We start from the raw sequence: 12929 nt of genomic DNA on the forward strand, positions 1-12929 counted from the left end.
AGCCGCCGCCCGCGCCGCCGCCGCCCGAGCCTCCGCCCCGGTGCACCGCGGACACGGCCGCCGCCGCCGCCGCCGCCGCCGCCGCGGCCGCCGCCGGGGAGAGGTTAGAGCTGTTCTGGGGCTCGGCGCTGGGGGACACCAGCCCCGGGGGCGTGGACGACTCGTAGCCCGAGCTGGCGGCCGGGGAGGACTCAGAGCCCTGCGGGGAGGACTCATGGACCTGCAAGACAAAAGCCGGGAGGGGAGACCAAAGGGGACTGGGTGTGAGTGCAGCTGCTGTGGGGCCGAGTTCCCGGGGGGAGCACCCCCAGAAATGCCCTTCCCCCCGCTACTTCCACGCCGTCCGGGCCCCGGGGAACCCTGGCCTTCCCAGACTGGCAAGGGTGGTCCAGGCCGGACCCGCGCCGCGGGCCAGCCGCCTCGCACTCCTCCCGGCCTCCCCGGTGGTACCTTCATGTGTTTCCGCAGTGAGCTGGGGTGCGTGTAGGACTTGTCGCACATCTTGCACAGATAGGGCTTATCGGAGGTGTGGACGTGCATGTGCTTCTTCCTGTCGCTGCTGTTGGCGAAGCGCCGGTCGCAGCCCTCGAACTCACACTGGAAGGGTTTCTCCCCTGTGGATAGAAACAGAGGCGCTTGCTGCCCACACCCAGAGCTTCCCGGAGCCCCCACCCACTCTAGAAGGAGCAAGGCCGCTGCAAGAAGGAAAGAGGAACTAGAAGGGCCTGGGTCGCTTACCAGGTCGGATCGCCTCTGTGGCAAAACTAAGATGAAATTAACTGCCTTTCCCACCTGACAGTCCTGCTCATTTACTTCATATTTTAATTTTCTTCCAGACTGACACCCATTTCCTCAGATTTATAATGAATTTGGGGTAGCACCCGGCCCTGCCCACCTTTCTACAGGACTCCTTGGATTCGCAGCTTCTAACAAACTGGTCTCGCCATGGAGAAGCTGTTATTATGACAAAATATTTAGGGCATTATCAAAATCACGCAGGCTGCTGGGCTGCTGTCGGTTTGTCTCTGGGGCCAACAGGCAATTACATTTGGAGTTGCTATGTTGTTTGGGGATGGGGCTGTGGATCATAACTGAGCCAGTATTTTTTCATCCAAAATTCTGCAAATTAAATTAACCGTTATTCTAGTCTCACTTCTAGTCATTTAAAAATAAGTCGGGGAAAAAGGTACATATTAGAGATAAGACAGCATCTAGCGATGGCAGAGGCACAGGCTGGGCAGTGGGGGTGGGGGACGTCAGCAAAGGCTTTCAAAATCTCCCTGTTTAATTTTCTGGCGGTCCCTGCATCCTGTTGCCAGAATTCCAAATGCTTGGAGTCATTTAGAGGTGTGAGAACTCAAACATCGTTCCTCTTGGAAAGGGGACCATTTAACGTTAAATTCCATTAGCACCTAAATTGTTTTTTAAAGACATCCGCTCAGACATAGGACTCGAAAGCATTTCATGCAAATAAATTTCTCAAATTTTAAACCTTGTTAAAAGCTTGTCTCGCACCTCGGCTCCCTCCCTTCCCGGAAGAGAACAATAGGCCGCTGGCGCATCCCCACTTTGGGGTAAATATTGACGGGGGAAGTTGCTAAAACATTTGGCTTTCTTTTAGGAAATCGTCTGGCACGATTTTGGCTGGGACCTGGTCAGAGATGAATAATCTATGAGTCTAGAGGCGCGTTCTTTTGCAGCTCCCTCCTCTCACGCGATTGCCCCGCGGGACCGTACTGCCCCGGGGTTTTCTCTGACTGGGCTGTTGGTCCAAGTTTGGAATCGCAAACCCTCTGGTTTTTCACAAACTACTGCGAACCCACCGTAAAGCCCCGCGACCTACCCCGAAATGGGCTTTAAAAACACTTTTTTCTTTTTTTAAACGAGAAATACTCTACAGCTTCGGCTCACAACAGACTCATTTAATGGGAAAACAGTCCCGGGAAGGACTTTTGGACCGCGAGTAAAAGAAGTGGGAAAACACACAAGCCACCCAAACACAGACACACAGCCGGAGCTGAAAAGCACATCCAGACAAGCTGGCAAAATCCTCTCTAGGCTCGATTCCCGGGCACCGAGTTGGAGAGCAGTTTTATTTTGTGCGTTCTATTTAGAACGGAAATCATTAACCGGGGCTGAGCAAACGAAGCAATTACATCACCCAAAACATACATTTGATGTTATACCGATCATTTAAAACCCAATTTCCGTACATGGAAAAACCCAGCCCGATAATATTCTTTCTTTCTCCAACAAAAACAAGCCTCTGGCTGTCTCGCACACACAAAAACACCTCCCATCCCAGAGCAGGAACTGGCGGTCTGCGCGTTTCCCCCAGCCAACCAACCACAGCCTCTCTCTCCCCCGCGCCCCAACCCGTCCCGGCCCTCAGTTACCTGTGTGGGTCCTTTTGTGGATCTTGAGGTTCTCGGAGCGCGCGAAGACCTTGCCGCAGCCCGGGAAGGGGCAGGGGAAGGGTTTCTCGCCCGTGTGCACGCGGATGTGGTTGACCAGTTTGTATTTGGCCTTGAAGGGTTTGCCCTCGCGCGGACACTCCTCCCAGAAGCAGACGTGGTTGCTCTGCTCCGGGCCGCCGACGTGCTCCACGGAAACGTGGGTCACCAGCTCGTGCATGGTGCTGAAAGTTTTGTTGCAGCTCTTCTTGGGGTTGCTCAGCTGCTCGGGGTCGATCCACTTGCAGATGAGCTCCTGTTTGATGCACTGCTGCCGCATGTAGCGGAAAAAGGCACCAGGGTGGTGGTGGTGGTGGTGGTGGTGGGCCGCGGCCGCTGCCATGTTCATACCCATGTTCATATTCATGGGACCGTACTGGTTGTGGAGCTGCGCCGCCGAGTAGGGGTCGGTCCGCGGGCTGGCCACCTGGCGGTACTGCTCCGAGCGCCCGAACACCTCGCCGGGCAGCCCCAGGCGCATCTGCCCGTTGAGCACATTCTGCGAGCCGTGCGGCCCGTGCTGCTCCGGGAGGCCGGGGAAGAGGAGGTGGCCCTGCGCGTCCGAGTGCGCATGGTGCAGGCCGCCCGCTCCTGGCCCAAACAGCCCGTGCTGCCCGCCGCCCGGCGCCGAGTCCCCGAAGCCCCGGCTGCGGAACAGGAAGTCCCGGGTGGAGTTGAAAGGCGGCCCGGAGTAGGAGCCGACGTGCGCCGCATGGGGCCCAAGCGCGGCGGCTGCAGCGGCAGCCGCGGCAGAGCCAGGGTAGGCGCCGGGGCCCTGCGACGTGAACGCCGAGCTCTGGCCCGGGGACAGCTCGTGCGCGCCTGGGTTGAGCTTGAAGGCGCCCATGTGCGCGGCCGCTGAGTCCACGAAGCCGTTCTGCGCCGCGGCCAGGCTCAGTTCGCGGTCCTGCATCTCGGCAGCCGCCGCCGCAGCCGCCGCGGCCGAGTGGTGATGGTGGCGCGCGAAGCTGCCCACCCCGATGGCCGGGAACTGCGGCCCCGCGTCCAGGAGCATGGCCAGCGCGCCCACCCGCCCCGCCGGCCCCGGCGAGCCCCGCGCCTCCTCCGCTCCCACTCCCGCCCCGCGCGCGGTGCGTCCAGCGGCCGCCCGGCTCCGAGCGCAGGCGGCGGTTGTGGTGGCGGCTTCAGCCCCGGGAGCCGCGCTCCTGCGCCCGCCGCCTCCGCCGCCGCCTGGATCTGCCTCGGGCGGCCGGGCGCGGAGCGAAGGCGCGGAGAGGAAGAGGAGGAGGAGGCGGCGGCGGAGGAGGCGCGGGAGGAGGAGGAGGAGGAGGTGGAGGAGGAGAAGAGTCCAAAGCCAGGCGGAGAACCAAAGTGTATTAAAGGAGCTGCGGCGGGGGCGGGCGGGCAGGGCAGGGGAGGGCGGGCGGGAGGAGGGAGCGGGAGGGAGGTGTGGGGAGCGGAGTGGAGAGGGGGGCCAACGGGGGGCGAGCGCAGCGCCGCGGCCCCCACCCCTGCGCGCACTCGCGCGCGCACGCACACACTCACTCGCTCGCACGCCCCGCGGACCCCGGGCCCGGCAGCGCCAAGCGGCGCCCGCAGAATGAAATCACAGCAGCGGCGGGGCCACCGTGCCGGAACGCGGCGGCCGTGCACGGGCCGGGCAGGCGGGCGAGGAGGGGACGGAGGCGAGCTCCGCGCTTGGCGCCCTGACCCGGCGCGCCCACGGCTCCACCTGACCGCGGCGGGGGCACTGGGGCGGCGGGCGGAGGCCGAGCGTCCTCTCCCCGGCGCGCTGGGTCGGCCGCTCCCTCCCCCGCGGCCCTACTCGAGCCGCTCCACGCGCGGCGGCTATTGTTTCGCGCAGCGGCCGCGGTGTTTAGCCCTCCTCGTCCTCCGCGCTTGGCATTGGCTGCGCCTCGCGTAGTAAACTTGCAGCAGCCACGAATTCCCCCAGATGAAGGAAGCTGCCGCGCCGCGCCTCTCCCTCTTTCTTTAAGTTGTGCGGGAGGAGGAGGCGGGGGAGGAGGAGAGATGGGGGCTGTGGGAGGGGAGAAGGCTTGCAGAGGGAGGGGAGAAGGGGAGACTAGGCTGAAAAACAATAACAACAATAAAAAAGTGATCTCTAGCTCGCTCGCTTCCTCTCGCCGGTCGGTCAAACGCTGGACCCGGAGCGGGCAGCCGCGCTCCCGAGGACCGACCGGAGTCCGAGATCCGAGCAAGTGCGAAGAAGCCAAAGCAGGTCCCCCTCTTTCGGGTGCGGTGGGCTCCGCTCGGTACCTCCGCCTCTGTTTATTTCGGTGGGCTCTGCAGCCGACGCCGCAGCCTTTTATTTTTATTTTATTTATTTATTTATTTATTTTTTTGTCTCCTCCTTTTCCTCTCCCCTCCCCCGCTTGCCCCCGCGTCTCCCGCCCGAGCCTCCCTCCCTCCCGCTCTCCTTCCCGCTCTCCCTCCCGCTCCAGGCCGGGACTCACGGTCACACCGCCCCTTTAACGGCGGCTCCCGCCCCGCCCGCCCTTCCGTCGCCACCATTGGCCGCCGAGGCCCCGTCAATCCAGCGCCCCCGCCCCGCGGTTGGTTCGCCCCTCCTCCCCCGCTCTGCCGAAGCTCCCCGCTGCCCCCGCAGCCGCGGATCCCGCGGGTAGTCAGAGCCAGCCCGGCCTGCCAGCCTACAGCTCCTCGCCCGCGCGGCCGGCCCTGCGGCTCCTGTTCGCGGCCGGCCGCGGCTCTCCCCGGAGCCGGGAGGCCCGCGTAATGCTGGCCCGGGCCGCGGGGTCACTGTGCCCTTGGCTGGGTCCGGAGGAGACAGCACCCTGCACTCGCGCCCTTCTGCAGAGGCCGCCGACTCCCCGGGGACCCGAGCCATTCCCGGCGGGCACCGAAAGCCGGCAACCGTGGTCACTCGAGAACTTGGCTAGCAACCGGGTTCGCCGGCGGGAGATTCCACAAGCCGGGACTCTACAGGCCCCGGGCCCAGTCGGGAGCGCGCGGCGGGGACGGCCCGGGGACCCGTCCCGGGATCGGTTGGCACGCTCCCTATCTACCCCCCGCCCTTTTTAAACTTACTCTGTGGTATTGAAAACACAGGTGCTGGATGGTGGGCCTAGGTAAAACCAGACATGCCCCTTCCTCCTACTCCCTGGACACTCACCCAGACACCGCCCCCCTCCCTGGCGGTGGCCCCCACCCGCGGTTCAGCGCGCTCCGCTCCCCCCGCCGCTCGCGTCCTGCTCCGATTACAGCAGTAAACACTGGGCAGCGGCCCCCGTGAGGGAGGGGGTTGATTGGAAGTCGTTTAAAGGCAGTGTTATCCTCGGGGTGGATGCCCAGATGCCCCGGCCGCTGCCACAGTGGGGTGGGAATTATGGGGACGCCGGAGGCGCGCGGCGAAGCAAGGCTCAGGCTGGAGTTTGGCCGAGGGTCAGGCTCAGGGCCTCCAGAGAAGAAACCTCCAGACTGGTAGGGCTTAAACCTTCTAGAAGATATTTATCACTCCTTCTGCAGGACCTGGGAACGCCCCCCGCCCCCCATCTTCGGGCGGTGGCGGGGCCGGGCGGCTGCTAGTGCCGCGCCAGGCCTGCCTCTCGGCTCTGGGGCTACAGCCGTCCCCCGGGCTCCCGGTTGGCCGTTGGGGACATTTCCTGTCCCGCTGCGGAAAGCTTGCGCTCCCAGAGGTAACCGGAGAGGGTACGCCGGGCCCGGAGGCTGCAGAGGTGTGAATGAAAGGCCTGAAGCCAGCGCCTTTCTTCGCCTAGCTGGCTAGAGGACTGCTTTTATTTACAAATCGCTGAGAGTTGAGATAAAATTCAAGTCAGAGAAAATAATCAACATGCATTTAAAATTTTCATGTTGAAATGAAATCAACAAAAACGCGGGAAGACAACTCTAGCTCGCTATTGCTGGGAGAACCCGGGCTCTCTCCGCCGCGGCTTAAGCGGGTCTCTGAAGGTCGGAGCTGGCGGAAGCCCCTTGCATAAGGTGCCCTGTGTCCTCCCGCTGCCCCCACCCCATTGCCTTTGGAGGGGGGCAAGAAGGTCTGGGTCATCTTGTCTGAAAGCCCGAAATTTTTGTCTGGAAGCTGGAGATTCTTGCCTTACCTCAAAGGAGGAAATGTTCCTCATTTCCACACACCTCGCTATTGGGGGGGGGGGGGCAAATGCCAAACTGCCCCCCTAAGTAGAGAGGGCATCGAGAGAGAGACAGAGACAGAGAACAGAGAAAATCTCCAAGGAGAAAGGCTGCCTTGCTGTATCGAATCAATAAAAAAATTGCCCAATGCACAGCCTTTCACATTTACTTTATTCATCAATTTATATGGGGGTGGGGAGGAATTGAAAAAGCTTACTCCAAAAATATTTACTAAATAAAATATTTTCTTAGAGACTGGTCATCCTTCACATCTAGAAACCTCACTTCCCTCCTTTTCTCAAGCCACCAGACTTCAAGTTTTCCTCCTTTCCCACTTTCTCGCCTCCTCCCCAGTCCTCTGTCTCTCTCCTCTTTGCCCCATTCTCTCCTTTCGCTTTGATTCGCCTTTTGCAGCGTCCGCGGTTCCGGCTGACGCGGCTGGGCGCTCGCTGACTCTAGGCTCCGGGGACCGCGCACGGCCGGGCGGTGGGGCCGACTCCTTAATTCCCGCGGGAGAGCCCGCGGGCTGGGCCCTCCTAGCTATTCTTTCCCGGCTCCAGTTCTCCTCTCTCTGCGGGACACAGGGGAGCTGAGCCAAGTTCAAAGTCATGTCGCCTTCCCCGCTTAGAAGTGCTTTATTTCTCTACTAACCGCAAAACCCCTTTCCCCCATGACACAGTAATTCTTTTCTTTTCTTTTCTTTTTTTTAAAGGAAGAAAAAGGGAAGAGAGACAACGAGAGCAAGAAAGCAAGGGGGGAAAACCTGCAAAGGCTTTCAAAGTCATTGCCTCAAAAGTAGATTTGGGCTTCTTGGCCGAAGCGAAAAAAGCGGCTAAGAGGCGTTCTGCACCTTGTGAGTGATCAGTTTTTCAACAGGTTTCTGGAAGGGCCCGCCTTGACGGTGTCAGACCCACGGGACACACGACTGTCTCCACCGGGCAAATATGTCCCCTCTTTGTAAGTTTTCCAAAATTGTTCTTTGGTAATCTCACGGAGGCTCCCCGGGGCCGGTGCCTGGGGCTGGCGTGAGTCGAGGCTTTGCTGCATGTGGATGGCCCTGCAGGGCCGGCCCCCGGGCGCATGGGCTGGCGTCCATTTCCCCCGCAATGCGATAGAGAATTCGGGTTGTCTTCAAAAAAACGGCAAATGCTTTCAAACACCCGGGCACTCATTCGCTGAGCACCTCGTTGCGGTTTGTGGGCCTCTGTGAACAGTTGACTGACTTCTTTTGTAGCATGACCAGTATTTTGTGCGTACATACACATAAAAACAGTGTATACGTACACACAACATACTCTCACACACACATAGGTATATCTTGCTGATCAGGAGAGGCCGAAAACAAACAAGCAAACAAAACTGACCTTTACGTTGGAAAGCAGAAACACGCTGTGGTCATACCATTTAAATTTTTAATTTCCTCTTAAGGAAAGGGGTGGGAATGGGGTAAAGATGGGAGAAACAAATGTGGAATCAGCTGTCTATACACACAAGACCAAAAAAAAAAAAAAAGAGGATTTTAGCACCATCTTCTGTATCACAGACTCATAAATTCAACAAGATCATCAACAGGATATTAAGTTGCAGGGCACCTTTGATTCAGCCCTCTCAGCCACTCCTGGGCTGGGCGACCCCTGACCCATGAAGGACCACATGTGTGGTGGGAGAGCCTCCTCTGTAAAACCCACCTAGAACAAAAGTTCTTTGTCAGAGCTTCAGAGAAGCATAATGTAAAAAAAAAAAAAAAAAGAGGAAAATTTGTAATGTAAAAGAAGGGGAAATCATGAAAATCTCAGCCAGTGTTGTAACTTTTAAATACCATTGTTAAGAAGGGGGAGGTCGAATGGAGGCGGGGAGGTATCATAGGATAAGGCCCTCTCCAGTCTGTTCACAGAACTTCTCTTCTTCTACAGTTAAAATTTACTGTTCTGTAACTGGGCTTATAAAAAGTCTCTCTATAAAATATATGCTCACCAGCAGTTTAGTGATGGGGATGCAAATGTTTGTCTATTTGTCATTAGGGACTCAGGGGATAAAAAAAATAGTCGACATTTCTATGTGACAGTGGTTGTGGTTTTGCAAAAGGAAGACAACTAACTAATTGTCGTGACTTTGTCCTCTTTCCTGATGGGAGTGTTTCTACTGCTGCAAAACAAAGCAAAACAAAAACAAACCAGAAAACAGGAGGCATTAGCTTACATGAATGTGTTTAATTATTTTGAGGACCGTTATCCTTTGGGCTCCCAAATGAACTACATCCAGGGAGGTTGAATCCTGGTGGCAGGAGAGCAGCTTTCCAATAAACTGCAGTATTATTGCAATAGACTTTGTAATACAATTTATGCTGTCATTCATAAATAACAATGCCATATGTCAACCATATTGCTTCCACAAGTAAATCCGTCAACGTGTCACTATTTGATTTGCCTCAACAGCTTCTTCAAATATTGAAGTATAGATATTGGAAGGGGTGTGGAACGGGGGAAAGTGCCCACCAAATCTGCGATTAAAGAAAAAACAAAACCCAAACAGCAACACTCCACACAACCTCGACTCCTCCTTCATCTCCCATCTAAAAACATCCTAAAAGATAAAGAATGAAAGGGAGGAAAAGTGCATCTTGGGTCCAATATAAATAAATATTGGGTGGTTATATGAACCGTGAACACATAAAGGACTTCTGTGGTTCCTGCTTTGACCTTCTAAGCATATTTTCAAGCACAACAATTAGGCATTTCCCAAGAAATTACCAATCCTAATGGTCAAATGTGGGTCAAAGGCCAATCTCCTACAACCCCCATCTCTGAGGGTAAAAATGATTGATAACCAAATGAGAATATTTGACGACAGGCCAATTTTACTCAACTTATTTTTTAATAATGGGAAAGTAAAGAGAGCCATAATTTTTCAAGGGCTTTTAAGCACTAAGGTCAGGGAGACACGGGATGGGTCCCCATTCTTGACTATCCAAAATAAACAAACCCCAAATCCAACGTTTCAGTCACAGCTACATAATCTCAGTCTTGTGCCTAAAAAAAAAAAAAAAAAAAAAAATCCTCATTAAGTCCAGGTACATGGGACAGGGATCATAAACTTTAGCAAGAAGCACATTTTTAGGTTACTTTCAGCCCCGCAGGTATCCGTGAAGCCTGAGGAATCAGGGCGAGCTCAGAAGGGCGGGAAGGAGAGGCAACCCTGGGAGAGACGCTCAGAGGGCTGAGAATTGCCCGGCGCTTAGGAGCACCAAGGCCCCCGGGCAGGCTCGAAGCTCCCAGGAGGTTAGACCGCGAGTGGTGAAGGCTGGAGGACAGGGGTATTTGCCGACAGCAAGCCGGGCAAGGGGCCCAGAGAAGTGGCCCAGTACCTCACTGCCTAGACGCCTTGCAAGCGGGGTTTGAGAAAAGCCTTGAACCTGAAGTCCTCATCACTTCCGGCATGGCAAAGCTCAATGAAAAGGAACCTTTGTGGGCCCCTTAGCCCACCTTGCCTGGGCTTTAGAGAGGTCTGAGTGTACTCCTCCCCCACCTTCTCCAGTGTCTGCTAGTAACCCTCCTCCTCCCTGTTGAGCACCCACTGGCGCCCTTGGGCTGGGCTCCCTTGATCCCTGGAATAATTCAGGGCACCCTGTTCGCCCTTGAACGTGCCTCTGGCGTGGCCCAAATGGCACTAGGTGCTCCAAACCCGCCGGGCACCCAGTCCTTCTGCAAGGTGGCCGCCCTAGCGGAAACCACGCGGGACTGGCGAGCGGTAAAGCAATTGCAAGGGCAATAAAAAGCAGCTCAGTGGGTCCCCCAGATCCTTTCTTGTCCACCTCACTGTCCCCGGCTTACCCCCTCCCTCCGCCTGCAGAAACAATCAAACAAAGGCTCAAAAGCCAGGAAATGTCCAATTCACTTCCCTTAGAGTTTATTAATCGCCCACACCCATCACAGGGACACTTGGCTGTGCTCAGTGAGGAACGGAGGGCTCCGGGGAGCCTCAGTCACCACCACCCCTGCGCAGCGGGAAACCACAAGCGCCAGCCTGGGCATTCCCGAGACCGGGTCCTATAGCCTCAAGGCGGCTGAGCGCGGCGAGGCCGCCGGGTTCGGGCCAGCTCGGCCTTCACAGTCCCTCCTCGGCCTCCTCCTGCCTTTGTTTGGCTCTGGAAGGAGGTTGGGATTCCGGGTGCAACAGGGAAGTCTGAAAATCGATGCTCCCGAAGAGCACCTGTTGACCCCAGAAAGGGCATTTCCATAGATTGCCACGTTGCTGCCCCCACACAAGCACCTCCGCGGCAAAAGCGCAGATAAGGGCATGAGTTTTAGGGTCGGCCCTGACAACCAGCAGCACCGCAGAATCATGGAACATGGGGCTGAATCCACAGATGGGAACTGGCATAACGACTTCTACACACTCCTGCATGCCTTCTTTTTTTTTTTTTTTTTTTTTTGGAAACCATTATTATTTTCTTCAACGCCCTGGAAATTGCTGGTGTTTATTTAGGAAGTGTGACACAGTTATTGGGTTCTTAGAAACTCGGGATGTTAAGGGGGTTTGATTTGGCTCCCAAATGGCTTGAAAAAGAAACAGCGCACCTGGGGTCAGGCGGGTCATCACAATAACAAAAAGCGCGTCTACAAAATAAAAAGCTCTTTTATAAAGAAAGGCAATCCCGGAAATCCACTGCGAGCCTTCCTGGTGACCATCTAGCTAGGCCTATTCTCAGGTTTAATTGGCAGGCGGTTTATTGGCGCCTTATTGGTGTTGATTGAAATTTTGCTCCCAGTTCTTTCTTTTAAGAATTAGCATCTCAAGTCGATTTACCTGAGTCAATTATCTTTTTAGAGTCTGGGTTTGGCCATAAATTTGCAAATATTCATTAAACGCACTTTGTAAATATCCCTCTTTCCAATCGCCACCCAAATGTCTATTATTTCCTAAGAAAGTCTTTTCTTTTTTAAGGCTTCCATAAAAAGAAATTGATCAGGGAGCTATATTTGAATTAAGACATATTAAATCGATGACAGATACATATCATGCTGTGTTTAACAAGAGTTGTACAAGGAGGCGGGTTCCAGATTCCGCACGGCTCTGCTGCACCATTATTCACATTTTTACAGCCTTTCCTTCATGCCTTCACCCATTAAACCATTAAATTTCAGCAATTCAATAAAACAAAGCAGTTATAATTTTGAGGAAAAGCTATTTTGGAGGGGGTGGAGGTACCCATTTTATTGCACAATAAAAATGCTCAGTAGTCCATATTAAAAGGTAGGTTGTGTTTATTTTCTTCTTTCTTTATTCGTTCATTTTTTGTTTGTTTTTACTTATAACCTGCAGGATTGAATGCAAAGCTGCTATTATGGAAGTAGTGATGATCATTGCCAAGAAATTCAAATAAGGGAAACTCCTTTGAAATGTTCTGAGAGAGGATGGAGACAGTGGTGACAATTCCAAATACGCTTTCCCAGAAACCATCCATAGAGATGGCAGTCCTCACTACACTTTTGCCTGGTTGGCTTGAGACGTTTTAAGTCTTTGAAAGGAAAATTGTGAAAGGACTCATCCTCTCCAAATACAGATGCGGATTTTGTCGCTGCTGTTTATTAATTTTTTTTCGTTGTGTTTGCACTCATGCCTTTCTTATTTCCCGTGTTTGAACTTCATTGAGGCTTAAAGAACAAACCTATTTGAAATTTGATTGTAGTATTTTCTTTGTTTGCTTGTCAGTTTTATAAGAGGAATGACATTCCCAAGGCTCACAGGGAAGTTCCCTGTTAAACATTGCTCACACCGATGTAAATGGGGCTATCGAATCAGTTCTTTTGAAAATATTTCTTACCACTTCCCAGGACCATCTCCTAGGACCATAAAGGTGATGGCTTTATGCAGTCTATTTTTACTTGGACTGCAAACGAATTAAACTGGTAACTTGTTTTTTGCATCCCCAAAGGGGGGGAAATCACATTTTAGTCATTATCACTTTTTTACAAATAATCTTATGCAGGGCAACAAAATAAAAATTTAAACCCCTGACTTTCAATTTTTTAGCATCTTGGAACATCACAAAATCTTAAAGTGTTTTCTTTTTAAGATCTGAAGTGATACTTTTGGGCAGCAACAACCCTAAAGTTTGGGGATGCCACATTTCTCCACCCCACCCCCCAGAAGTGATGCAGGAACCTATTTCTCTTTTTAAAGAGGTGTGATAACAAACAAATCCTTTGAAAAGGATGGGGCTTGTTTTTTGTTTTTTGTTTTTAAAGCCAGTTTATATAGTTTTCAAATAAGACAAATCGCCTTCTCTATTAGTTTACTAGAAAACGATGAGTTTTCTATTTCTAAGGTAAAGGGTTATTCTATTAGTAAGTAAATATCGAAAGTATTGCTTGATTTTAAAATATT

At 53.8% G+C, this 12929-nt stretch overlaps 1 protein-coding gene and 1 pseudogene across 1 annotated transcript; one reads left to right on the top strand and one right to left on the bottom strand.

Annotated features, from left to right (window-relative positions):
- LOC116631377 overlaps nucleotides 1-167 on the top strand; it is a 54113-nt pseudogene extending 53946 nt beyond the window's left edge.
- An 11-nt stretch (nucleotides 168-178) lies between these two features.
- ZIC2 (Zic family member 2) lies at nucleotides 179-3459 on the bottom strand. The gene is made up of 3 exons (XM_032402460.1): nucleotides 2397-3459; nucleotides 451-614; nucleotides 179-257 (listed from the first exon to the last, which is right to left on the bottom strand). The coding sequence occupies exons 1-3, from the start codon at nucleotides 3364-3366 to the stop codon at nucleotides 213-215; spliced, it is 1179 nt and encodes a 392-aa protein (XP_032258351.1). The 5' UTR covers nucleotides 3367-3459; the 3' UTR covers nucleotides 179-212.
- Between the last annotated feature and the right edge of the window lie 9470 nt (nucleotides 3460-12929).

Source organism: Phoca vitulina, unplaced genomic scaffold, assembly GCF_004348235.1.
Source record: "Phoca vitulina isolate PV1807 unplaced genomic scaffold, GSC_HSeal_1.0 scaffold5, whole genome shotgun sequence".
Classification (NCBI taxonomy): Eukaryota; Metazoa; Chordata; class Mammalia; order Carnivora; family Phocidae; genus Phoca; species Phoca vitulina.

What these genes read in the sequence shown, in the direction of transcription:
- ZIC2 (XM_032402460.1), bottom strand. Translation starts at nt 3,366, where the DNA reads ATGCAGGACCGCGAACTGAGCCTGGCCGCGGCGCAGAACGGCTTCGTG. An exon ending in CCACAAAAGGACCCACACAG is followed by an intron (nt 615 to 2,396) that starts GTAACTGAGGGC and finishes TTCTATCCACAG; the next exon opens with GGGAGAAACCCTTCCAGTGT. An exon ending in CACTGCGGAAACACATGAAG is followed by an intron (nt 258 to 450) that starts GTACCACCGGGG and finishes ACTCACACCCAG; the next exon opens with TCCCCTTTGGTCTCCCCTCC.